This window comes from Bos indicus, chromosome 8 (assembly GCF_029378745.1).
Source record: "Bos indicus isolate NIAB-ARS_2022 breed Sahiwal x Tharparkar chromosome 8, NIAB-ARS_B.indTharparkar_mat_pri_1.0, whole genome shotgun sequence".
Classification (NCBI taxonomy): Eukaryota; Metazoa; Chordata; class Mammalia; order Artiodactyla; family Bovidae; genus Bos; species Bos indicus.
Genome location: NC_091767.1, coordinates 26366925 through 26393611, shown reverse-complemented (window position 1 = coordinate 26393611; position 26687 = coordinate 26366925). Strand labels below are relative to the sequence as shown.

The following is a 26687-nucleotide window of genomic DNA, read 5'->3' as shown; positions in this document are numbered from 1 at the left end:
GTTTCTTGGGCTCCCTATGTGTAATGCCGGCCCCTGGGTCTCTGTGTCTCTACCTAGGTGTCAGGGATCCCAGACCCAGGATGCCAAACAAATTAACTCCACGGGAGAATCTCTTTGCGCGCCCAGAGTTTGGTTCCCCAAACCATTGTGTGGGGTCTTGAGATTAAGAAACTCACCCCAGCCACCCCACAAACTCTTCCCCACTCCCTGAAGGTCTTGCGTGGTTCCCAGGGCGGTTGAAGCGCTCCGAGCTCCAGGGAAGGCGTACTGGCTCTCCGTTCTCGTTCCGGGAAAGCGCCAGCATCCGGGGAAAGCCTTCGCTTCTCATCCCGCACGCTCCCAGGACAGGCAGGGAGGCACCCCCAACATGAGCAAGGTGTGCCACGCAAGACTCCCCCCGCCTTTAAAAAGAATAAATAAATAGAACCAGCGCCTAGCTCCGCTCGGGTTTCCCGAAACGCTCACAGCGGTCGCTGCCGGGGCGGCTGGGTGTCTGCGCTCCCCGCCTTCGTTGGGCTGACACAGGAGGGGAGGAGCAGGAGCCGGAGGGGGTGCTGGGGGGCGGGGGTGAAGGGGGAGCGCGAACCATCCGGAGCCAAGACAAGCAGCACATTCACAAATAACGCCCCCACCCCCAGCGCACGCGCTCCCATTCAAAGCCGCCGGCTCCACGGCCGCAGGGAGGCTCGGAGCACGCGCGTCCGCCCCAGCTCAGCTCTGCCCCGCAGGCTCACATCCCGCGTCAGCCCGCCGACGCGGAGCCCCGCAGCCCACGCGGGACGCGGCAACCGCTTTCAGGGTGGGGTCTAGTTTAGGACTCCCCTCCCTCCACGCTGGGGGACCATGGCCCGGCTGGCTGCGCCCCAGCGCTCGGGGCTCCTGGCCCGCATCCTCGGAGGCACCTGGTGCCTGCTCTGCGTCGCCGGACAGGTAGGGCAGCTTGCGCGTCTTGTGTCCCCTCCCCCTCCTGATAACTTTCTATTAGGCTGTGCTACTGCGGGAAGTGCTAAATAGCTTGGGGCGCGCTCTCTCTGGCCAGGGACTGTCCCAGGGTTGCGCTGCCACCCGAGCTGGGACAGGTGGCGCGGGATTGGGGCTAAGGCGGCCCCTCGCCGCAATCCCGGAGCTGGCGGCATCAGCCCCTGAGCTGAGTCTCTGCCCAGCCTCCTGGGGCCGCGTCCCGGCTTCCCGCCACGCCCTGGTCCTGCCTCCAGCTGGGCAGAGTCGAGGCGAAGAGGTGGCGCCTGAGTCTGGGTGCGGCCCTGTCCCAGGGAGCCCGCGACCCAGCCAACCATTCTGGACAGTCAGTCCTTCAAGGAATCCCTTCTCTCTTTCCTGGCGGAGGCTGAGGCGGCTCTGGGAAGGCTCGGACGCTGGGACACTCCTCATTTCTGTCTTTCCTCGGGCCCAGTAAACTTCTGACATTGTCACCTTAGGGCCACCCACGTCCGGTAGAGTCGGGGGCGGTTGTAAGGTGTGCAGATGGCGGACCAGATGGGCTCAATGATGCTCTGCAGTGGAGAATAAGTGGTCGTGGTGGCTGGTGAAGGGGGACTCGCCTTCACCACGCCCCCTTCACCTACTCCTAGAATTTTCTCCCAAGCCAGATGGGTTGTAGAAACTGAGTTCTCTTGACTGGGTGGGCTCTGGCCCCGAGGCAGAGCAGAAGAGCCCTGGAAGGGTGTCTAATTCACAGTTGGCTTGGCTCTGGTTTATTACAGCAAAGACCCTGGAGAGAGCTGCTTTGGGGAAGGGGGCAGGGGTCATTCATACCCCGTGATGCGTGTGGTGTCTTTGGCTTTCACGATTTCCAGAGTCAGGTAACTTTTGATTAAAACTCATGATTTAGGCAGTTTGTACATAATTTAGCCTACACAGATTTGCTTTTCACAGGATTACTTGGGTAATTCTGGGAAAATGCCCAAGTACTCTTGGCCGGAATTATCGCCAGATAGCCTCCCTTTCCTCTGTTTTGCTTATGGAGACTTGTCCAAATCGGGGGATTTCCTTCCTTTGCTTTTAGTTAACAGTTTCTGAAACTTGTTTTCAGATTTCTATTTTAATGATCATTTTGATTGCATTGGTGAACTTTTAGAGGATGAGCAAGGACCAAGAATGAGGGCTAAGAAGGGCCCAGAGCCCAGTGGAACCTGACAGGCAGAGACTAGGCTAAGAAGTGATAGAGATTTTCAACAGGGAACACCTGCTTAGATTGGAGCCCAGAAAAACCCTTGCAAAACCTTGTCTTAATTATGAGCCAGTTTTATTCCTCAAATGCCTTGCTCCATGGGCAGGCCTTCTCAGAGGTGGTTGCATGTTAGGATTGCCTATGAGAGCTCTAGATACGCCTGGGGCCAGTCTCCCACCCCAGTTGAATTGCATCAGCATCCTTGAGGGGTATATGATGATAAGGTGGAACACTGGGGCTTATAAAGCTCCCAGGTGATTACACTATGCAGCTGGGTTGAAAACCATAGTGTCAAAATGACCTGCCTTACAGTGACCTGTTCTAACAGAGTCATCAGCCCAAAAAGAAACTCAAGGGAGAACTGTAAAGAGGGCCTAATAGGCATGCTAGGGGAGAGAGGGTTAACATGCAGCCTCCAGTTCTGGCTCTGTCCCTAACTAGCTGTGTCATTCTAGTCAAGGCCCTTAACCTTCTATTTCTTTATCTGTAAAATGAGGGTGTTGGCCTGTGTTCTAGAAGGAACTGCTGGCTCTAGCAACACCAGGCAGGTTGGCATCTAACCCAACTCAAGACTGAACACCTTGTGTCTTACTTTAAAATAATCATAAGGGTAGAAATCCTGCCTTATCCTTGATATTTTGTTAAACTATCTGGTAATATTTGAAACCAGCAAAGATGTTAATATGCAAAGATGCATGAAGTAGTTTCTTAGACTTGTGTATTTGTTGGTGGTGGTTTTTAAAAATATACTTCAATAGACTGCCTATTTTATATATATATATATATATATTCACACACACATATATACATGCATTTTAAACACTGGACTTGTTTAGACCTATTTCAAGTCGTTTGGTGCCCTCTTGACATTTAGGACAAACTGATTTTCCCAGTGTTACACACCTGCTCCTCCTTGCTTTTCTTCTCAACCAACTTTCTTCTGGGTGAAGATGATGAAAGCAGATTTGGGCCGTGTGTGTGTGTGTTGAACGTGGTTTATTGTTTAATTTCAAATGACTTTTTCTTGTTCCACTTGGCAGGGCTGCTATCCACATGTGAGAAGCCTGACTAAACTTGTCAGGGAAGGGATAGCAGAGGGTTTAAAGTGGTAGATGGGTTCTGTATTCTTGCTGAATGCAGTACACTTTAGATATATTAATACTTAGGTGTTGGTCAGAAGCAGCTGATCTTGCAACACAATTTAACACTTTTTTTTTAAACTACATGAATTTTATACCTTATCAGTGAATTTAACAGACTGGAAACTTAAGGATACTTAGTATCAAATCAAGAAGAAATCAAACCAATAGCCAGTGCCAAAGGATTGGAACACTGGAATTTATATTATACATTCTTTAAATGTTTTTTTCTTCAGAGCACTCAGTACATGAAGGCATGACTATCAGACTTATCAAAACTCTTGTATATATTGCACCCATAGTTAAAGGAGGCTCTTTGTTTAAGAGGTTCTGGCTCCCTACACTGAATTACACCTAAGTTATATTATCAAAGTCCAAAGAACAATTTTAATGCAAATAAAAATTATTCAGGAATCTCACTGAATTTCTGCTTTCAGGGATTATTCTTCTTTGGTCCTGATTGAATTACCCTCCTAACTTGCAGTTCTTGCCCTGTGCAACTGGAAGGTAGCTCACTCTTTGGGTTCTTAAGAAACTGATTATTTTACTGATATCAATTTCACTTCATCAGCTGAACTCAAATTCATCCCATTGCCCAAATTGCTCCCAGGTAAGGAAGTACATAATTAACTGTTTTAACCACTAGAGGTTACCAACTACTTAATGATTTCTACAAGTCATCTGTAGCAATCCACTGTAAAAATAAACAAGGTTGTTGGAGAGGACTGTGGCTAGATCAGCACAAATCCATTACTATTGCTTAAAAATGTCACTTAGTGGCAATTCATGTTCTTATGGTGGCATGCCAATGATAGCTTATTCAAAGACTAACATTGAATATTTTGACTTACTGTGGTATTCTAAATCCTACCCTTGTTAGGAATTTGGTAATGAGGTTAAAAACAGGATGGTTGGGAAGAATTTGTGTGTTTGCTGGCACCTGACTTTCCACTAAAGACCTCGAAGGAAACATTTTCTTGTCTCTTTTATTGTTCTCTTATATGTTCTTGCTCTTGTTTTATTTTTTATTTTTACTGTGATAATAATTTTCATGGTTAAAAAATATTACTAAGGGCTTATAAAGAAATATAGCAATTTCTTACCCTGTTTTTTCCCTAACCTCTTAACGTCAGATCCCATGTCCTAAAGGCAACATTTTTTTCTTGTTTATTTGTTTTATAGTATTTTGAGTTATATTTGACATACAGTAAGTTGCACATATTTAAACTATACAGTTTAATAAGTTTTGACATATATATATATACTCACATACACCTGTGACACCATCACCTCAGAGTTTTCTCATTACCCTTTTTTAAATTTTATTTTTATTTTAATTGGAGGCTAATCATTTTACAATATTATAGTGGTTTTTGCCATACATTGACATGAATCAGCCATGGGTGTACATCCCATCCCATCCCTCGGGGTCATCCCAGTGCACCAGCCCTGAGCACCCTGTCTCATGCATTGAACCTGGACTGGCGATCTGTTTCACATATGATAACATACATGTTTCAATGCTATTCTCTCAAATCATCCCACCCTCGCCTTCTCCCATGGAATCCAAAAAACTGTTCTATACATCTGTGTGTCTTTTGCTGTCTCGCATGTAGGGTCATCCTTACCATCTTTCTAAATGGTAATCCCTTCCTGCTGCCCTTCCTCACACCCTAAATCACCGTGCAAATGGTGATCTACTTTCTGTCACTGTAGTTTGCATTTTCTGGAATTTTATGTAAATGAAATCAGAGTAGATTACCACTCCCCCCTTCTTTTTTATGATCTGGTCTTTTTTTTCTGCCACTCTGTATAGTTTTGTTTTTTTTGAGATGATTCATGCTGTAGCATGTTCCCAATAATTCATTTCTTTCTAAGTAGTGTTACATTATGTGGAAATATTATACTTTGTTGTCCATCAGCATTCACCTATTTATGGACTGTGTGTTTCCAGTTTTTGGCTTTACAAAGAAAGTTGCTATAAAGATATGTTTATATGTCTTTGCATGGAGATGTAGTTTTGTTTCAGAAGTGGGATGACTGAATCATTGGTAGGTATATGTTTAAACTTTTTAAGAGATTGCCAGCTTTTCAGAAGGTTGCAATATGCCATTCCTCTGCATCCTTGCCAGCACCTGCTGAGGTCAGGCTTTGACTTTAGCCATGTGAATCGGTATACTAGTAGCTTGTTCTGGATTCTGATGAGCAGTTCCCTAATGATTAATGACCTAGAGCATTTTTTTTCATGGATTTATTTAGAATGTATGTAACGTTTTTGGCAAAATGTATATTCAGATATTTTGTCTATTTCTCATTGGGTCTTTTTCTCCTGTTATGAGAATTCTTTATGTATTCTGGCTGTAACTCCTTTATCAGATGTATCATTTGCAAATGTTTTCTCCCAGGCTGTGGCTTGTCTTTTCATTTTCTTGATATGGTATACTGATGGGCAGAAGTTTTTAATTTTGATGAAGTTAAATTTATTGTTTATTGGTAAATTGTGGTTTTGCTCTTAAGAAATAAGATCATAAGATCACACAGGTTTTTTCCTTAAAATTTTTTATGTCTCACGTTTAGTTTCTGTGCAGTTCTGAATTAATTTTGTATGTGGTGCAAGATGTGGGTCAAAGTTCATTTTTTTACCCATGGATTTTCAGTTGTTTTAAAGCAAGATTTTTTAACTAGACTGTCCTTTCTCCGTTGAATTGCCTTTGCACCTTTGTTAAAAATCAGTTGTCTGTATACATGGGACTATTTTTAGGTTCTTTATTCTGTTCTGGTGAACTGTATTTCTGTTGCTATGCTAGTTCCCCATGGTCTTGAGTACTGTAGCTTCACAATACATTTTGAACTGAGGAAGTGTGATTTCTCTGACTTTGTTCTGCATTTTCAAGGATGTTGATTTGGCTACCCTATATAAATTTTAAAGCAAGTTTACCAACTTTTTTTTTAATGCATTCAAGGATTTGATTGGGAGTGTTTTAATCTGTAGATCTATTTCGAATGACATAGTCTGTTAACAATGTTGAGTTTCATAATTCTTGAGCACGATAAACCTCTATCTATTTAGGTCTCTATTTCTCTAAGTAATATGTGGTCATTTTTAGTGTAAAAAATCTGACATATTTCTGTCAGATTTATTCTAAATATTTCATATTTTTGATGCTCTTTTAAATGGCACTTTAAAAAATTTGTTTCTGATTTTTCCTTGTTAATTTATAAAAACAATTGATTTTTGCATATTGTTTTTATCTTCTTCAACTTCACATACTGGTTGTAGCAGTTTTTTGGTACATTCAATCAGATTTTCTACACATATGATCATGTCACATGCAAATAAAAACAGTTATTCTCTCCCAGTTTGAATGTCTTTCATTTTGTTTTCCTGTTTAATAACATTGGCTGGCACCTCCAGTTCACAATTGAATAGAACTGGTATGAACAGATATCCTTGCTTACTCCCAATCTTAAGGAACAATAATTCAATATTTCACCATAAAGTATGATGTTATGTGTGGATTTTTTAAAAAATGTCTTTTATCAGAATTCATCTTGTTCTTTGTTTACTCAGGGGTTTTTTTTGTTTGTTTTTTTTTAATCAGAGATGAATGTTGGATTTCTGTCAAGTACTTTTTCTGCATATATTTTATATGACTTTTCCTTTTTAGTTTATTAATATAGTTAAGTATCTTGATTGATTTTTGAATGTTAAACCCATTTTGCACTCCTGGGATCAGCTTGATGTGGTAACAATATATTACCCTTTTTCTGTATTGTTGGGTTTGATTTACCAAATTTTGATTATAACTCTTGTGTTTATGTCCATGTAGAATATTGTTCAGTAGTTTTATTTTCTTGCAATATTACTGTCTGTTTTTAGTATCAGGGTTGAAATACTCTTTTCATTTTATGTTCTGGAAGAAATTGTGTGTGGTTTCTTCCTTAATTCTTCTGTAGAACTCACCAGAGAAACTATCTGGACTTGGGATTGGCTTAGTGTGAAGATTTTTAACTTCAAATTTAAATTCTTAAGTAGATATAGGGCCATTAATGTTATCTATTAATATTCCATCTTGAGTTAGGTTTTGTATCTTTCATGAATTTGTCTATTTCATTTCAGTTGTTGAGTTTATTGGCATAAAGTAGTTCATGATGCTCCTTTATTATGTTTTTAATATTAGCACGTGGAGTGTGTCACCTCTTTCATTCCTGATACTGGTTATATATTTATTCTTTATCAGTCTGCTTGGAAGTGGTGGTGGTTTAGTTAATAAGCTGTGTCTGAGTCTTTTCAACCCCATGAACTATAGCCTGCCAGGCTCTTCTGCCCATGGGATTTCTCAGGCAAGAATACTCAAGTATCAATCTGCTTAGTGGCTTAAAAAATTTTACAGATCTTGAAGAACTAGCTTTGATTTCATAGATTTCCTTCATAATAGAAAACAGAAATATGTAAGATTTTTACACTAAAAATTACACATTTTCTGTCTTCTGCTATTTTGCATTTCATAAGTTCTTATTTTTCTAGTTTCTTATGGTGTCAAGGTAATGCTGAGGTCATTAATATAAGACCTTTTTTTTTGTTTTCCAACAAAGATTTCCAGTAATAAATTTTTTTTTTCAGTGCTGTTTTAGTGGTATATCATAAATCTGTTTTCATTTTTCTTCTCTTCAAAATACTTTATTTCCCTTTGATTTCCTCTTTGACCCATGGGTATTTTGAAATGAATTGTTTAGTTTCTAAATATTTGGAGACTTTCTAGATATACTTCAATTATTTACTTTTAATTTAATTCCAGTGTATTCAGAGAACACACTTTATATAACTTGAATAATTTTAAGTTAATTGACATTTGTTTTATGGCCCAGAATACAGTCTGTCTTGGTAAATGTTCTATGTGTACTTGAAAAAAAATTAAACTTCCTACAAATATATTTCTTCTAAATTTTCCAGATTGGTCTAGTTATTGTTGGGTGGAATACTCTATAAATGTCATTTAGGTCAAGTTGGTTGAAAGTTTTATTAAAATATTCTACATCTTTATTGATATAGTATCAATTATGAGTGAGATATATCACAGTCTCCATCTACCATTGTGGATTTGTCTGTTTATATCTCCTTGTAGTTCTATCAGTTTTTGCTTTATTTGTCCTGAATCTCTGTTATATAAGCATTTAGAATAGTCTTTTTGGCAAATTTGACTCTTCTGTCATTATTAATAATGACCTTATCTATCCATGGTAATAGTCTGTGTCCTGAAATCAACTTTGTGTTTGGTTATATTAATGTTAGATAACCATTTTAATTCTTTGTGTTTTTAATATAGTGCCTTTGTTGTTATTGCAGCATTCCTTAATGTGATTTATTATATTCTATTAAATTTTCATTATGGTGTGATTTCCTAATTCTCTTTCTCATTCTCCTTTTATTATTTTTTCATAATATTTTATCACATTTTAAAGACCCAGTGGTCAGTATTACTATTTTGTAATAACTACACTGTGCCAAATAGTATATTATTATTCTATTTTTCTTATATATTTTCCTTAAAATAGCTTTGAGATATAATACATATATCATGCAATTCACCCCTTATAGTGTTTAATTCAATAATTTTTATTATGTTCACAGATATGCATACCATTACATCAATTTTAGAAATTTTGGTCACCTAAAAAAAACCCCAATAAACTTTGTACTCTTTAGCTTACCTGTACTCTCCACCACTCACCAATCCCAAACAACCATAATATATTTTCTTTCTCTGTAGATTTCCCTACTCTGGATTTTTGTGTAAATGCAGTTATGTAATGGAGTCATGTAATATGTGAATTTGGAGGACTGGCTTCTATGTTTTCAAGGTTCTTCCAAGTTATAGCATGTATCAGTATTTCATTCCTTTTATAACTGAATAATATTTCACTGTATGGATATGTAATATTTAGTTTATCCGTTTGTCTCCAGAGGGACATTTGGATTGTTCCACCTTTGGGCTCTTATGAATATCACTACCGTAAACATCCATGTGCAAGATTTTGTGCAAACATAAGTTTCATTTCCCTTGGGAAAATATTTTAGGCTTTGTATACTATACTATCTCTGCCACAACCACTACAGTCTGCCCATTATAGCAGGAAAGCGTGTGTATGTGCTAAGTTGGTTCAGCTGTGTCTGACTCTTTGTAATCCTGTGGACTGTAGTCTGCCAGGCTCCTCTGTCCATGGGATTCTCCAGGCAAGAATACTGGAGTGGGTGGCCATACCCTCCTCCAGGGGATCTTTCCAACCCAGGGATTAAACCTGGGTCTCTTCAGTCGCCTGCACTGAGGGCAGATTCCTTACCACTAGTGCCTCCTGGGAAGCCCCATCAGGAAGCAGTGATAGACAATATAGAAATGAGTGAACCTGGTTGTTCCAAGTAAATAATTGCAATAAACTATTTACAAAAATGGGTGGTGTGCCAGATTTGGACCACAGGTCTTTATATGCCAACCTCTGAACCACAGTTTCAAGATGCTGTGCCTTGGTGTAAGATTATTTGAATTCAGTGTGCTAGGGTCTTCATGGACCTTCAGTAGATCTACATCCTTCAGACTGGGAAACATTTATTTTCATATGTCTTTGATAATTTTCTTGCCAGCCTTGTATGTGTTTGCCTTTGTTTTTTTTTTTTTTTTTTTTGAAATTCCTTTCAGTTAATATTTAAGCTTCTTGGATTGACCATATATTTCTTAAAATCTACTGTCTTTATTTTTATCTTTTTATTATACTTTCTGAAAGATTTTCTCAGCTTTACTATTCAGCAGTCTTTGTTTGATAACATTAAACACACTCTTTCTAGTTGTAGCCAAAACTTCAGTCCCATCTTTGGCAGCATCAGGTGCCTCCATGTCTGAAGCCTTTCTGAGCTTTTACAGGCCAAATGGTCTTGCTTCCCATCATTATATCCTGTTGCAGGCGCAGTTCTGTTAAGTCAGTTACAATTCCTCCACCAGCTTTCCATATTACAGAAATTTATTGGCATCTTTTGTCTGCTGTTGTGTCCTTTCCAGTTCTCTTGTCATTTTTATTTATTTACTGTTATTTTAGCAGACATTTGGGAGAGAATGGGGAAAAAAAATAGTGTTCAACCTGCCATGTTTAACTGGAAGTTAGCACTATTTATTCCCTTTCATTATTTCTATTTTCTTGTCTTGATCCATTTCCAAATCCCATTAAAGATCATTCTGGTTATTATGCTCACTTTTCAGTGACTCATATGTTTTGTTTCCCAGTGTAAGTAAAACTTTGGTCAGTATTAGAAAAAACACACTAGGTTTGAGTCCCTAAGACTGAGCTTCTACTTCTGGGTTTACTGACCATCTCTGCAACTAGAGAGTCGGACTTTTTCCAGGGAAGAGAACCCATGCTGACTGACTGCCTCTTAGTTGCTGCACACAGTAATAGGTACTCTCTCCATCCTCGTTTTTATATTTTAGTTTTCAGCCTTTCAATAACTGTATTTCACATTCTTCGCTTAAATAAATAGTCTAACCTATTTGCTCAGATACAGCACAGAAATATTTTATTGTTTTACAAATGTTGATGTTCATGTTTGGAAACAGTTTTATGAGAGAACATGGAGTTAACATGATGTAAAGATCTGGCCTTAAAATATCATATGTGGTATTAAAATTTATTCTCTAAGGTGCTCAGGCCTTTTTGTGGTGAGGAAGGGAGATGAGGCAAAATGAATGGGGAAGTAGTTTTGAATGGTTAGTATGTAATACCATATCAGTTTTAATATTTTATTTTGTACCAGGATGATCTCTATGTATAGAATTAAGCATTTTTTTTCTTTCTTTTAATTTTTTTTTGGGGGGAGGGGATAAGTGGGTGGTGCAAGAGCTACATATTTCTTTTCATTTCTACTCATGTCTATAGAATTAGAAAACCAGAAGGGGCCTTAGAGATTCTTTAGTCTCTTGGTTTAGACACTTCATTGTGCATAAGTCAGTTTGGTCTTCTGCACAGTTCCAAAGATCACCCAAAGATTAAAGCTGTGCAACTAGAAGCTGAGAAACTTTACAAAAAAATTGAAGTATAATTGCTTCACAATGTTGTGTTAGTTTCAGGTATGCTGCTGCGGCTGCTTAGTCGCTTTAGTCGTGTCCGACTCTGTGCGACCCCATAGATGGCAGCTCACCAGGCTCCCCCATCCCTGGGATTCTCCAGGCAAGAACACTGGAGTGGGTTGCCATTTCCTGCTCCAATGCATGAAAGTGAAAGTGAAGTCGCTCAGTCATGTCTAACTCTTAGCGACCCCATGGACTGCAGCCTACCAGGCTCCTCTGTCCATGGGATTTTCCAGGCAAGAGTACTGGAGTGGGGCGCCATTGCCTTCTCTGAGTTTCAGGTATATAGCAAAGTTATTCATTTATACACACACACACACGTCTGCCTACAATGCAGGAGCTGCAAGAGATACAAGTTTGATCCCTGGGTTGGGAAGATCCCCTGGAGGAGGGCATAACAACCCGCTCCAGTATCTTTACCTAGAGAATCCCATGGACAGAGGAACCTGGCGGGCTACAGTCCATAGGGTTGCAAAGAGTCACTGAAGCTACTGAACACACACTTGGGATTAGAAACTGAGAAATTTTGAAAAACCAATTCCTGGGTCTCTTGGAGATTTGGATTCCACAGAAAAAGATGCGTCTGAGGAATGTGTCTTTGGTACAGATACCCCTTTTCCCTCACCACGTACCCATAGAGCAGCAGTCCCCAACCTTTTAGCCATCAGGGACCAGTTTTGTGGAAGACAAGGTTTTCAGGGGCTGGGGTGGAGGAGGGGTGGGATAGTTTCAAGATGATTGAAGCACATTACATCTGGTGTGCACTTTATTTCTATTATTATTACATCAACTCCACCTCAGATCATCAGGCTTTAGTCCCAGAGGTTGGGGACACTTGCCATAGAAGATTCACATGTACACTTTGACCAAAGACCACATTTCAGGAAACACTGGTCTGGTCTATCTTATTTATGGAGGAGAGAAGTAAGGTCTGAGCAAGTTGAGTGACACGTCCCAGTCTGTTAGTGAGAGAGATGGGAATGGACCACGCGTTTCAGAACTCAGTTCAGTGATTTTTTTCCCACCAGAGCATACACTATTACTTTAGTGTCTAGTTACATCATGAACTAAAGATATGAACCACCAGCTTAAAGTGTCTTTATTTGTCGTAACCTCCGTTTTTTTATAAATGGTTTTCAGATGTTTGGGAATAGCCTCAGCTCCCAGTCACTTAGCCTGCGGCCGAAGAATGATTGGGGAATGAAGGGAAGGGAAAAGCCTCTGCCCTTCCACACATTCCCCGCCCCGCTCCCCCCCCCCCCCCCCCCCCCCCGCCCACACATAACCTGCTGGAAACTGGCTCCTGTGTATTTTCTCCTCGAGTCACATGCCCCTGGAAGATTAACAGGTACTTATTTAGAAAACTGTCCAAAGCATTCAGGAACTTGACACTTGTTGAAAGGGAGAGGATGTGCTGCTGAACACCTTCTCTACCCAAGTGTGATGTAGCAACTGTTGCCCTGCTCTTGGAGGGGAGGAAGGAACTGTGTCATGGGCCTATTCTTCAGGATGTCCCCCGCATCTCTATCACAATCCGGCCAAACAAAACAGACACGTGCTCGCCGCTGAGTCATGCACAGTCTGTGATGTCATCCTACACTTGGAGGAAAGATTTTCCTTTCCTGCTTATATCTGGTACACTTAATGAAGAATGATCATTGTGAAGTTTCTTTCAGAAATCAGTTGCAGTGAAATAAAAGATTTTTACCATTAAAGAGTATCTACTGATTAAACTGAAATTCAAATTCCTGTATTCCTTTTTTATTTTTTTAACTCTACATTAGTCAGGATGGGTTAGATGAGGCTGTGGTAACAAACAAGCCCCAAATCATAGTGGCTTAACACATCTAAGCCATGCGCCTCATGTGGGTTGTCGGGCACGGCCCATCGTGTGTGCTGAGGAATCCATGCTGACTGAGGCTCCGTTTTGTGCTTCCATAGCTGGCAGGGCAGGGAAGGGCGAGTTCTGCTCTGCCTTGCTCTGACAATTGAATGCTTCCACTCAGTGACAGATGATTGTGTCTGCTCACGTTTTATTGGCCAAATCAAATTCAACAGAGTTGAAAATATAACCTAACGTTATCATGAATCCAGAATATTCTTTTTCTTGCTTTTGTTTCAACCTCATTAGTTTTCCTAAACTTTCAGACTTCCACGATGTCACCTAGATCTTTTAAGTTTTCTGCTTGTGTGTATATATGTGAACAAAGGGTCTTTGACATTACTGTAAAACCACTTAGAATTAACTTTGACTTCTCAAATTAAAAAATTATAATTGTTAAATATAATAAAATTTACCATCTTAATGGTTAAATGTGAAGTTTAGTTGTATTAAGTACATTTGCATCATTATGTAACTACTGTACAGAACTTTTTAATCTTGCAAAATTGAAACTCTGTACCTGTTAAATAATGACTTCTCATCCCCCCACCATCCCAGCAATACCATTCTACTTTCTGTCTCTATGAATTTAACCATTCTAGTTACCTCATATAAGTGGGATTAAATGGTATTTACCTCTCTGTGATTTATTTCTCTTAGCATAATGTCTGCAAGTTTCATCCATGTTGTACCCTGTGGCTGACTTGCTTTCATTTTTAAGGCTGGATAATACTCCATTTTGTGCATTTAGCATATTTTGTCTTTCTGTACAACTGTCAGCGAACACTTGGGTTCTTCCGCCTTTTGGCCGTTGTGGGTAATGTTGCTGTGAACATTGGTATTTTATCTTGGTTTGTGTGTGCTGCTTTTCCTATACAAAAGAGAGGCAACCTCTTCCTCTTCAGACTTCTAGTTTACCATTCGCAAGGGACAGGAAACTTATTTAAATGTTGAACTAATAGGCTTACTTTGGGGATCTTCTGCCATTGGTTACAAGAAAAGCTGAGCGCTCCTCCACTCTCCTCTTGAAAGTTCAACTGAATCAACAAAGCCAATGGATTCTGGTGTTTTGTCTTGGATGTAACCTGCAGATCTTAACATTTTTCTCAGACAGGTGACAATATATGCCTAGCGTGTTATTTTTCCTCTAAAGGTCATGACAAACAAATGTGTTTACACGTGCTGTGGCTCTTTGAAGAGCCTCAGTCCATTTTATTATCTAAGTCCTTTCCTCTCCCACTCCCAGGAACCAATTTTTATCCCCTCAGGGGGCATTATCACCTTTGGTTGAGAGTGTATGCTTTAGACTAAGATTGCTGATTCTTACTGGTTTTCAAGCCTGGCACGATCCATCTCCTACGGAACTCCCTTTCTCTCTCCCTTCCCCCTTCCTGCCCCACCTCCCCTAGTTCACTCCTGTCTAGCCCCACAGGCTTCCTTTCCATTTTTTAAGGGCATCAAACTTGTTCCTACTTTAGAGTCCTTTGCACAAGTTGTTCTCTTTGCTGAAGGGCTATTTCTTTATTTTTAATTAATTAGTTTCTGCTCACACATCTGTTCTCCACCTTAGATATCACTGCTCTAGAAGAACCTGTCCTCCAACTCCCTTGCTCCAGTCTATATTAGATCTTTGCTGTTGTTCTCTCACAGTGCTGTAATGATACATTTATTTGTATTTTTATTATATGTCTGCCATCCCAATGTATTGTAAACTTGAGGTCAGAGACTGACTGGCTTTCCTCTGTATATATCACATTTAACTCAGTGTGTAGAATTGTTGAAAAAAGGGTTGATGAAGTATTTTGTGAAAATACACAATGAAACAAAACTGCTCTGAACCTGGTATTGCTTTTTTAAATGTATGTATGCATTTATGTTGTGTTCTGATCAAAATTAAAAAAAAATATTAAAATGAATTATACATTGCTCATCATAACAGCTTTATATATGTATACATATAGGAAGTATAGAAAATGCTAGCTGCTATAACATATATTAGGTAAGGAAACTGTTGTTCCTATAACAATGAAATCCTGAAATACCAGTGTTTTGATAAAATAGTTTGTTTCTTATTCATATATGAGTCCAACTGGCAGGGCTGAAGTGGAGGCAGAGGGTTCTGTTCCAAGCAGCCTTTCAGGGACTCATTTGGTGGGGACTTGCTGTCCATAATGCATGGCTTCCAAGGTCACCTTGGTGTCTGTGTCTGGATGGGAGGGGTGGAGGAGAATGTTGAGAATTGCATGGGAGGTTTTCTTGGGGTAATCTTGGGAGTGGAATGCATCACTCCTGCCCACATCCATTTTTTGCATTCCTGACCAGACTCAGATCTCCAGTAGGGTTGCAATGCCTTTTATCCCCCGACGTGAACCCAGCCACATGGCTGCATGTCCTAGGCTGGGAGGCTGGGAAGACAGCTCTGAATTCAGGTGGTAAACTAGTCTCCTCCATCATATCCTTGGAAAGTCATACATGTGTGTAAAGTGTGTATTTGATATTTGGGTGTACGTGGATTTATAAATCCCTTTCAGAAACTTGGGGACCCTTCCTAAATCCAAGATGCAGAGAATGGGAATCACTAAAAATAGGAATACGTGAGCTTTATTTTAGGAGAAGGTTTTGTCTGCTTCATCATTTTCAAAATTAAAAGAGAGAAGGTGGACTGAAATCAGGGGAAATGGGCTCAGGTTAGAGAGGGGCTATATACACCTAACTGAACAAAACAATTTAAATAAGAACTAATCTTCTTAGGCTCTTCTGGTGTAGCTGTGTTCACGAGAGTGCAGACTGGCATCTTGTCAGCTGAATGAAAGCCCAGGTGGGGTTCTGGTTGGGCTGCTGGCAACGTTGTCATTAATAAAATGGAGCCTTTATTTATTTTTTTAACCAAAGACCTGTTTTCAGTTCCCAGATCACCTGATAAGTCCTATTCTTTTGATGTCCTACAAATAAAAACTAGTTCTCCATCCCATGGGGCTACTAATCAAATAGTGTCTGTTTGTTAAAAGAAAAAAAAAGGACCTATTGCATGTCTGGTCCATAATACCACAAGGCAGTTGTAATTGATCTGCAGAGTCATGATACTGTGCTTTTATCTGGGCCAGGACTTACCTGGCCATCCTCCGGGTGTGCCATTCTTCCCTATGCCAGGGGGTGGGAGCAGAAATACGAGTCCAGGTGTTTCTTTTATGCTGTTTGTGTTTGCTCTCTCAACTCTTCTCCTTCACAGAAAGAGACTGAGTTCAGAGCTCAGTGGGCTAGGTGGGTGGCTGTGTTGATTCTGTTTCATTGTTACTGACCAGCTTTTGAGACTTGTGCTTTTTCCCCCTTCACCATCCATCTAACTCTGTAACCTAGGGGTCCTTTTAGAAAAGTTGGGAGGTAAAAAACACAGCATTTGTGGACCACTCTAACCTCCAAATAGACAAAGGTTGTACATTTTAAATCCTAAAATTTCAAACAGGTTGATGGGCCAGTTTAATGCTTTTCAACAAATGTCAGCAGTTTCCACCTCCTGCCCCTTTCAGCTCTTTGGTTTTTCCTTTTGCATGAGATGCAGTTTCAGGTCAGCATTGTCCTGCTTTCTCTGCTTCTGCTGAAGCTGGAAAGGGTTTGACTGACGTTATCAGAAAGTTAAACAGCTGTGAACTTAACCCCCAAAGCAGGTTGCTGAGGTCCTGCTGGCATCCTTCTTGGTGCCATGGTAGCATTAGAAAGGAGGTTTAATATATATCAGATAGTTAACAATAAGTAATGTTATTACCCCAGGTTTTGTGATTAAGTATGAGTTTTCAGTTTTGGTTAATTTGTAATATTTTTTCTCATTCTAAATAAATACTTGTTTTTATACCTAAAAAAAGAAAGGTTTATGCTCAAGTTCCAGCCAGCACTGGACGGGGAACCCCCAAATCCCAGGATTTGCAGCTCAGCAGGACTGCACAGTGGTGCTGATTTGCAACAAGTTGGTGGGGCGTAATCATCATTTACTCCTATTACAAAAAAACCATATTACCAAGAGAAAAAAATAGGTCTTAATTACCAAAAAAAAAAAAAGGTCTTAATTGGAACAAGTCAGAATGTAGGAGCTGGGTAGAAATGGTCTGTAGAACTCCTGCAGCAGCAACAGTACTTGAGTGTGTGTGTGTGTGTGTGTGTGTGTGTGTGTGTGTGTGTGTGTGTGACTTAGTCATGTCCAACTCTTTGTGACCCCATGGACTGTAACCCGCCCAGGCTCCTTTGTCCATGGGATTTTCCAGGCAAGACTACTGGAGTGTGTTGCCATTTCTTTCTCCAGGAGATCTTCCAGATCCAGGGATTGAACCCAGGTCTCCTGCATTGCAGGCAGATTCTTTACCATCTGAGCCACCAGGAAAGCCCTTAACTTACACTTGGAATCTGCATATGACAAGCTGTAAATATCCCTCTGTTTGGCAGTGTACTGTTTTCAGCTGGGTTTTTGTTCTAGGTCTTCCCCAAGTAGAAAAGGGCTGTCAGAGGGATGCTTCCTGAGTGAGAATTCAGGAGCCAGTCAGCCAACCGTGAGCTCAAGCTTGCCTTCCCTGCAGCTGTGCTCGATTGTGTGTTTAGCTGCCACTGGTAATGAGTCCAAAGCAGCAGCTGCTGAGAGCCAAGGCTGGCACCTCCAGGGCGGTCTGCCACCACCTCCCCATCAGTTGCTCCAGCGCGGGTCCAGGGTGTGGAACAGAGGGAGCTGAATGTAGCGTGTGGGTCTTTGAGGCTGTTTTTCAAGGAACATGGGAAATGATTGAATTTGACATTGAGCAACTTGCCAGTTAGTTTCAGCCTCTTACACATTCTGTGTCTAGTTGCTTTTGTTTCAGATAGAAGGCTGATGAGGGGCGAATGCAGTTTGGATTGAAGGGACTATAGAGAGTTCTCTCTGAGTTATAAAGGTTCCTCCTATAGAGTCATTAGTTTCGTGGGTGATTTCTGAAGTTGAGACTTTGAAACAGATGACAGGAAGCCCTTCTGCTAAATTTATTTCATTCATTTTCTTAGTCTTCTCTGTGTTGGGTGGGGATTAGTATATTCCCTTTTGTACAGGCTATCCCAGAATATGTTTTCATTTTGAATACAGTGATCTAAGGAATCAGGTTATTACAACAGCTTATTCTCTGTGTTTTATATATATATATATATATATATATTGAAACAAATACGAGTAAAGGGCAAGCTCTTTGGAATTTATTCAGGAATCCTCTATCTACAGGATAACTCCTCTTGTCAAATGGTATGGTCTCTTCCCCACATTTAAGGACACAGATCTAGAAGTGGCTTGACTTCTTATTTTCTGAACTTGATCGATCACTTCTTTCAGAGCAGTTAAACTAGACAGTCAAAATTTTTAAGGAAAAGACCTAAATCTTGTATGTCTTGGGTCCTCCCAAAGTGCCCTGCCTAGCACCATGCTTAGTAGACACACTTTAGATTCAATTGTATGCATTTCCTTTGACTTTAGTTTCAACTGTATGCATTTCCTTTGACTGCTTATAATAGATTATCATAAACTATGTGGCTTAAAATGAGAGAAATGTATTTTCTCGCAGTTAAGGAGACCAGATACCCAAAATGAAGGTATCAGCAAGGTCATGCTCCCTCCAGAGACTTTGTGAGAGAATCAGTTAAGTTCCTTGCCTCTCCTAGCCGCCAGGGTCTGCTAGCCATGCCTCGGTCTTCCTTAGCTGTCACTGCATCATTCCGATCTCTGCTTCTGTCTTCCTATCACCTTCTCCGAGTGTGTCAAACCTCTCTCTGCCTCTCTCTTGCTATGGCTTGTAAGACTTAGTTGGATAATCTGGGATACTCTCCGCATCTCAAAATCCTTAATGTAATCATATCTGCAAAGGCCCCTTCTCCAGTCATTGGGCATGACAGAAACTTACCTCTGGGACCTATTATCAAGCCTACCTCACTTATGTACAGTTTTTGCATATTCTCATGGCCAGTCATTGGCTCTTCACCAGAAGCACTTCAAGGGTATTTGCTTCTATTTCATTTTGGGGGGTTGTTTGCTTCAAGTCACTTCTGTTTTAATATCCTCTTATGTTTAAAGGATTTTTTTATGTGGACCATTTTTAAAGTCTTCATTGAATTTGTTATAATATTGTTTATGTTTTGGTTTTTTTGGCTGTGAGGCAGGTGGGATCTTAGCTCCCCGACCAGGGAGCGAAACCACGCCCTCTGCATTGGAAGACGAAGTCTTAACCACTGGACTGCCAGGGAAGTCCCTGTTTCAATATCTTCTTATTCTTTATTCTTTTGCTCTTAGGATACCAAACTATTTTCAGTGAAAATGGCTTTCTCGGCAGTGGGACTGGCTTTGGTCTTGGCAGTGTATGCCTTTGACAGCGAGTTTTACGTTCTGTTTGGGCCTGCAGACAAGGAATTATTGCTCTCACTACTGAAACGAAGGACAATCTAGGTGTGGTGTCCAGGGCAGGTTTATTGAGCCTGTGTAGGTCAGAGGGCATCAAAGTCTTGTGTTTACAATATTGTAATTCCGACATAATCTTAGTTTTGAGTATTTTACTCTCTAAAATTCATTGCTATTTTTCACAATTTATTTCCTCCCAAATCCCCAACTCCATAATTTTTCAAGTCTACTGGGACCTACAAGACCTAATTTCCACCACGTTTTCCTTATGCCTCACTCACCTGCTGAATAAGGACTAGCCAGCCATGCCTTGGACAGTCATGATAACCTCAGTTTCTTTCTTCCTGTCTCTTTGGTGCACTCACTTGGCTAAGCCTTAACTCAAGTTAACCCCACCTGTGCAGGCGAATGTGATTGCTTTAAAGTCAAGATCACTGTCCCCACTGGGCCCCTTGGACTGCTCAGGAATCCTGCTGTATTTCTCTTCACTCTCTCACTCCCTCAGATGAGTATTTTATTTCTTTCCTCTGATCAAACCTCCCACAATTTCTTCCTTGTTTCCACTCACAGATTCCTATTTAATATAATAGATATAATTTAATTTATTTAAATAATATAATTTAGTATAATATAAACTATCAGAAGAAAATTTCCAAGTTTTTCCTATTTACCTTCACCTAGTTCACACACTCTGACTTCTGTCCATTTTTGATGGATAAATCATCCATCTGGTCCCCTAGCAAAGTCTCGTCTTTCCACTTGAGGTCCAACATCCCATCCCCATTTGCCTATTCGAAGATATTGCTCTGATAATTCCCCTCTTTTATGCATCTCCCGCCTTCCTTTCTCCCTTCCTCTCTTCCTTTTATACTAGACTTTCCCCCTTCAGTCCACAAACATGTTCTTATTTCTTCTATCATAAAAGCTTTCTCTTGATTCTACATGTCCCTTCATTCTCCACTCCGTTTGCCCATTGTTTTATGTCCAAACTCCTTAAAAGAGTTGCCTGTATTTGTTCTGTTTATCTCTTGAGATCATTGTCATCAAGCTTTCATATCAGTTAGTCCTTTCAGACAGTTTCTACCAAGGCCATCAATAACCTTCATGGTACCAAAATGCTATGAACCTTTCTCAGTTCTCATTTTTCTTGACTTAACCACCTTAACACAAATGATCCTTCCCTTTTCCTGTAACATCTCTCATCACTTGGCCTCTAGAGCACCATATTCTCCTTCTGTCCATGCTCCACCCACATTAGCCTTCATGCTGTTCAATGAACCTGCTGCGTATGCCCCTACCTCAAGGCTTTCTATTTAGTATTTAGTGCTTTACAAAAACCTTGTATTTATGCTCATTTATACTTCCCCAGTTTGGGGACAATCATGAGTGTGTGTGGTTTTTCTAAGCATAGTTTCCTTGTTATTTGCTAAACAAAAACTTCCTATGTGAAATTTTATACCTAAGATGCTTGTTCCTTATGTCATTTTACAGACTGGTTATCTCTCCTTTTTGCAACTTTCCCAAATTGTTGACATCTTCATTGTCTCTTGGATTTTTTAAACACTGTGCTTCATTTTAAAATTATGGTTCTTGTATCTCTAACTGTTGGAGTGTACTCAGAACTCACTGGCACCATAGACATAGAAGAAGATTGAAGATACCCTTAAGTAGAAGTTCACGGATTTCAGAGGCCAGGGTCATGACCATGTCGTCTCTCCTCCTGGGTCTGTGAGGGAAAGAACACGGGCTGGGTACTGGCTCAGCCAAATAACTGGCAGTGCATCCTCAGGCAAACCCCATAACCTCTGTGAGCCTTCCTCTCCCATCTGTAAAGGGTAAGGGCTTGAACCAGTTAATCTCTGAGGCCCTTTTTAGCTCTAACAATCTGTGAACGTGGGCAGGGGCACCACTCAGGCTGTAAATACCTGCTGGATTATACTGAGGTCTCTCCCTTTTCTTACCTGCTTCTTGCCAGTTTTCATGTTAAAATTTTCCACCCAACCAGGCACAGCAGAGGCAAAGGGCCTAGAGCAGGTACCACCCCTGCTGACTGCCAAATCTCTCTCCAGCTTAGCCACTGCCTGCATGGATGGGCTTTTGCGCGAAATTGGCCAGCTTTAGTCCCCTTCCACAAATAAACTTTCAAGTACTCCCTGGAAGAGTGAGAAGCTGCCAGTGGTACTGGCAGTGAGTTTTATAATGATTTTTTGATGCTTTCCATGTGACTTGGGGTCTGAGGGTGATGTGTTTGGTTGGGTTGTATTGACAGGTTTCCCAGGGACGAGTTTTACACCTGCTGGTCATGCAGGAGAGAGTGTGGTGAAGAGCTCTTGCTCCTTTGGCCCTCTATAGCCTCTGTGCACAGTGCTGGGTATCTTTGCAGTCATGACCTTTGCCAGCCTGTCTGCCGTGTGCCTCATGCATGGCTGCCACTGAAGAGAACCTTGGACTACTCAGCTTAGACACGCCAAGTCAATTCTCAGAAAGCAGGCAGTGATGAGGGATAATCATAAAAGCTGTGGGCCAGGCCATGGATTGGCCTTATCGTTACTCCTCAAGCTAGCCTTCTCAGGGAAGGTTTTGTCTTCATGGTAGGGATGATGGAATGACGAAAGTGACCTGGATATTAATTAACAACCAGTAAATAGCTGAGCTGAATTGGAACCCAGACCTTTCTGACTCTGCAGTGCATGTTTCTGCACAGCTCTGTGCTTCTATGAGATAAAGCCAGTGCTACACTTAGGTCCCTTATTGCTAATTACGCTTTCATGAAAGTGAAAGTGAAGTCGCTCAGTCGTGTCTGACTCCTAGCGACCCCATGGACTGCAGCCCACCAGGCTCCTCCATCCATGGGATTTGCCAGGGAAGAGTACTGGAGTGGGTTGCCATTGCCTTCTCATGGGTTGGTCTCAAATGCAGCTTCTAATTCTGTAATATTGTTACACAGGAAAAAGCAAAAAACAAAACCACAACTGAATTCTGATTGTGAAAAAAGTAAACTTTGGTAATATTAACTCCTTGTAGGTTGTAGGGGGCGATGCTTGGTTTACTTGTTGATTTCAGTTCCATTTTTGATCATTACTCAGGCACCTCTTTTCAAAAAAGTAAACAGTTGAGGTTAGTTGAGAATTGGCCTATGATTGGCCATATTATGTTTCTTCATGTCCCTCTTGCTTAAAATAAAAAGCATCGCCACCACCAAAATAATCACATACTTAGAAATCAGGCAAAAGGGACGACTCTAAGGCTTTCTTTTAAAACGCATGGATCTTAAGGTTTGAATCAAAATGATACTGTTTTACCATTCATATCTGTTTAATTGTGACACAGTACACCTGCTTACTTTAAAGAAGAAAAGTAATAGGATTTTAAGCAGGGGGAAGGTGACATGGACACCCCATAACTCTTCTCTAGTGATATCCTGAGGAGTTAAGCATAAATGAATCAGAAACAGATGGATTTTCTTTTCCTCTTGAAATACACATGGGTTTAAAAACTTGGAGAGAAAAAAAAAAGTTCTTTGTTAGAGTCCAAATGTTTGAATTAGAATTTAAGATTTTCATAGGTTCCAGCAAGTAGTTGTGTGGACTCGTCTCTAATTTAGATGGGGTGTGTGCTTAAGCAGAGCATTTAAACTATTCTGTGGAGCTGCTGTCAGGGAGGCGTAACAGTTCTGTAAAATGACATAAGGCACAAGGGCCTTATGTGCAAACTTGTTTCACATGGGTTCTTGGGTATTGAGTAACATAAATTTCATGTAATTTGATTCTTAAAAATTTCATAAGGTTTACCTCAATCTTTGTGTTTGAAAGTGGAAACAGTTTCAAAGGGATCGTCCAGGTGCTGTGCAGGGCATCTTCCCTTTCCCTCCTTCTGCCAAGGGTGGTGTGTCATCTCCACGACCTTGTGCTTAAAAAGTTCTTCTTCAGGTTTTTTGGTCATTGTTTCAGGCCCCATTGAAGCCAGTGTTCCCCACAATTTGTTCTACTAGCTGCAGGTGTTCCTAGAAACTTTGACTTAACTTTGACTTGACTGTTAACTGGAAAACTACAGAAAGGTGTCAGATATTAGGAAATCCTTCTGACCAAATGGAAACTGAGTACTAGAAGGGATCACCCGGTCACTGTCCCCAGATAGGATCCTTTTGATACTGACTGGCTTCTCTTGCTGTAGGATCTCTGAGGAACTGTGGAAATGATGACATTTTAAGAGCACAGTTTTTTCCCAAAATTATGAAGCTAGACCATTGAGGTATGACCTAAATCAAATCCCTTATGATTATACAGTGCAAGTGAGAAATAGATTTAAGGGACTAGGTCTGATAGAGTGCCTGATGAACTATGGACGGAGGTTCATGACATTGTACAGGAGACAGGGATCAAGACCATCCCCAAGAAAAAGAAATGCAAAAAAGCAAAATGGCTGTCTGAGGAGGCCTTACAAATAGCTGTAAAAAGAAGGAAAGCAAAAAGCAAAGGAGAAAAGGAAAGATATAAGCATCTGAATGCAGAGTTCCAAAGAATAGCAAGGAGAAATAAGAAAGCCTTCCTCAGTGATCAGTGCAAAGAAATAGAGGAAAACAATAGAATGGGAAAGACTAGAGATCTCCTCAAGAAAATTAGAGATACCAAGGGAACATTTCATGCAAAGATGGGCTCAATAAAGGACAGAAATGGTATGGACCTAACAGAAGCAGAAGATATTCAGAAGAGGTGGCAAGAATACACAGAAGAACTGTACAAAAATGATCTTCATGACCCAGTAATCACGATGGTGTGATCACTCCCCTAGACCAGACATCCTGGAATGTGAAGTCAAGTGGGCCTTAGAAAGCATCACTACGAACAAAGCTAGTGGAGGTGATGGAATTCCAGTTGAGCTATTTTGAATCCTAAAAGGTGATGCTGTGAAAGTGCTGCACTCAATATGCCAGCAAATTTGGAAAACTCAGCAGTGGCCACAGGACTGGAAAAGGTCAATTTTCATTCCAGTCCCAAAAAAAGGCAATGCCAAAGAATGCTCAAACTACCGCACAATTGTACTCATCTCACACGCTAGCAAAGTAATGCTCAAAATTCTCCAAGCCAGGCTTCAGCAATACGTGAATTGTGAACTTCCAGTTGTTCAAGCTGGATTTTGAAAAGGCAGAGGAACCAGAGATCAAATTGCCAACATCTGCTGGATCATCGAAAAAGCAAGAGAGTTCCAGAAAAACATCTACTTCTACTTAATTGACTATGCCAAAGCCTTTGACTGTGTGGATCACAATAAACTGTGGAAAATTGTGAAAGAGATGGGAATTCCAGACCACCTGACCTGCCTCTTGAGAAATCTGTGTGTAGGTCAATAAGCAAGAGTTAGAACTGGACATGGAACAACAGACAGGTTCCAAATAGGGAAAGGAGTCCGTCAAGACTGTATATTGTCACTCTGCTTATGTAACTTACATGCAGAGTACCTCATGAGAAATGCTGGGCTCAGTGAAGCACAAGATGGACTCAATTAAGCACAAGCTGGAATCAAGGTTGCCAGGAGAAATATCAGTAACCTCAGATAGGCAGATAACACCACCCTTATGGCCGAAAGTGAAGAGGAACTAGAAAGCCTCATGATGAAAGTGAAAGAGGAGAGTGAAAAAGTTGGCTTAGAGTTCAACATTCAGAAAACGAAGATCACGGCATCCAGCCCCATCACTTCATGGCAAATAGATGGGGAAACAGTGGCATACTTTATTTTTCTGGGCTCCAAAATCACTGCAGATGATGACTGCAGCCATGAAATTAAAAGATGCTTACTTCTTGGAAGAAAAGTTATAACCAACCTAGACAGCATATTAGAAAGCAGAGACATAACTTTGCCAACAAAGGTCCATCTAGTCAAAGCTATGGTTTTTCCAGTAGTCATGTATGGATGTGAGAGTTGGTTATAAAGAAAGCTGAGCACCAAAGAATTGATGCTTTTGAACTTTGGTGTTGGAGAAGGCGCTTGAGAGTCCTTTGGACAGCAAGGAGATCCAATCAGTCCATCCTAAAGGAGATCAGTTCTGAATGTTCTTTGGAAGGACTGATGTTGAAGCTGAAACTCCATACTTTGGCCACCTGATGCGAAGAACTGACTCAGTTGAAAAGATCCTGATGCTGGGAAAGATTGAAGGCAGGGGAAGAAGTGGATGACAGAGGATGAGATGGTTGGATGGCATCACCGACTCAATGGACATGAGTTTGGGTAAACTCTGGGAGTTGGTGATGGACAGGGAGGCCTAGTGTGCTGCAGTCCATGGGGTCGCAAAGAATCGGACTCAACTGAGCTACTGAACTGAACTGATGAAACTAGTAATCCAAAGCAGGTCCATTGCTGTCCCCTGATATTTCTGGCAGGGTATCTTGCCACCATGTCAACCTAGACGTGGAGTGGAGAAGATCCCTTACCCCCCTTTCTTGGGGGCTAATCATTAAACACTTCTCTACCTAGTGCCTCCCTCCCTGTTAGCAGGGAAAATCTTCTTCCTTCTGCTTATGGTGTCCCCATATTAAATTCCTATTAAAAATATCAATCAGTTCCCACTCTTAGGCTCCATTTGTAGAGTCTGGTAACTTTTGTATAGTTTAGTCATCTGATTTCATGAGGACTGCCCTACTTTCTTTCAATTTCTAGAAAATTCTGCAGTTTCAAACCATTTTTATTACTTGGTCATTTTGAACTATTTCTTTTAGCATATATGTGATATTACTTTACCTTGCAGAGCCTTCCTTCATAAGACTTTTTAACTCTTACAGTTTTTAGTTGGTTTTGAAAGGTTCCTGCTGCAAGCTGTGTGTTACTCTGGGATTCATGACCTCTAGAGGAGATGATTTTGATCCATGGTCAGAGACGAGGCTTGACTATTTGGAGCTTTTTGTATAGCAAAGTTTTATTCAAGTATAATAGAGATAAGGAAAGCTTCTGAAATAGACATCAGAAGGGGACAGAA

General features: G+C 40.8%; 1 protein-coding gene across 2 annotated transcripts in view; it reads left to right on the top strand.

The window, feature by feature from the left end:
• The first annotated feature begins 649 nt into the window (after window positions 1–649).
• Window positions 650–26687, top strand: part of ADAMTSL1 (ADAMTS like 1) — a 1120558-nt gene continuing 1094520 nt past the window's right edge. For both annotated transcript variants that reach the window (XM_070794493.1, XM_070794491.1), the window contains exon 1: window positions 650–930. In XM_070794493.1, the coding sequence (XP_070650594.1) occupies window positions 844–930 (87 nt within the window). In that variant the 5' untranslated portion in view covers window positions 650–843. The remainder of the gene's footprint in view (window positions 931–26687) is intronic.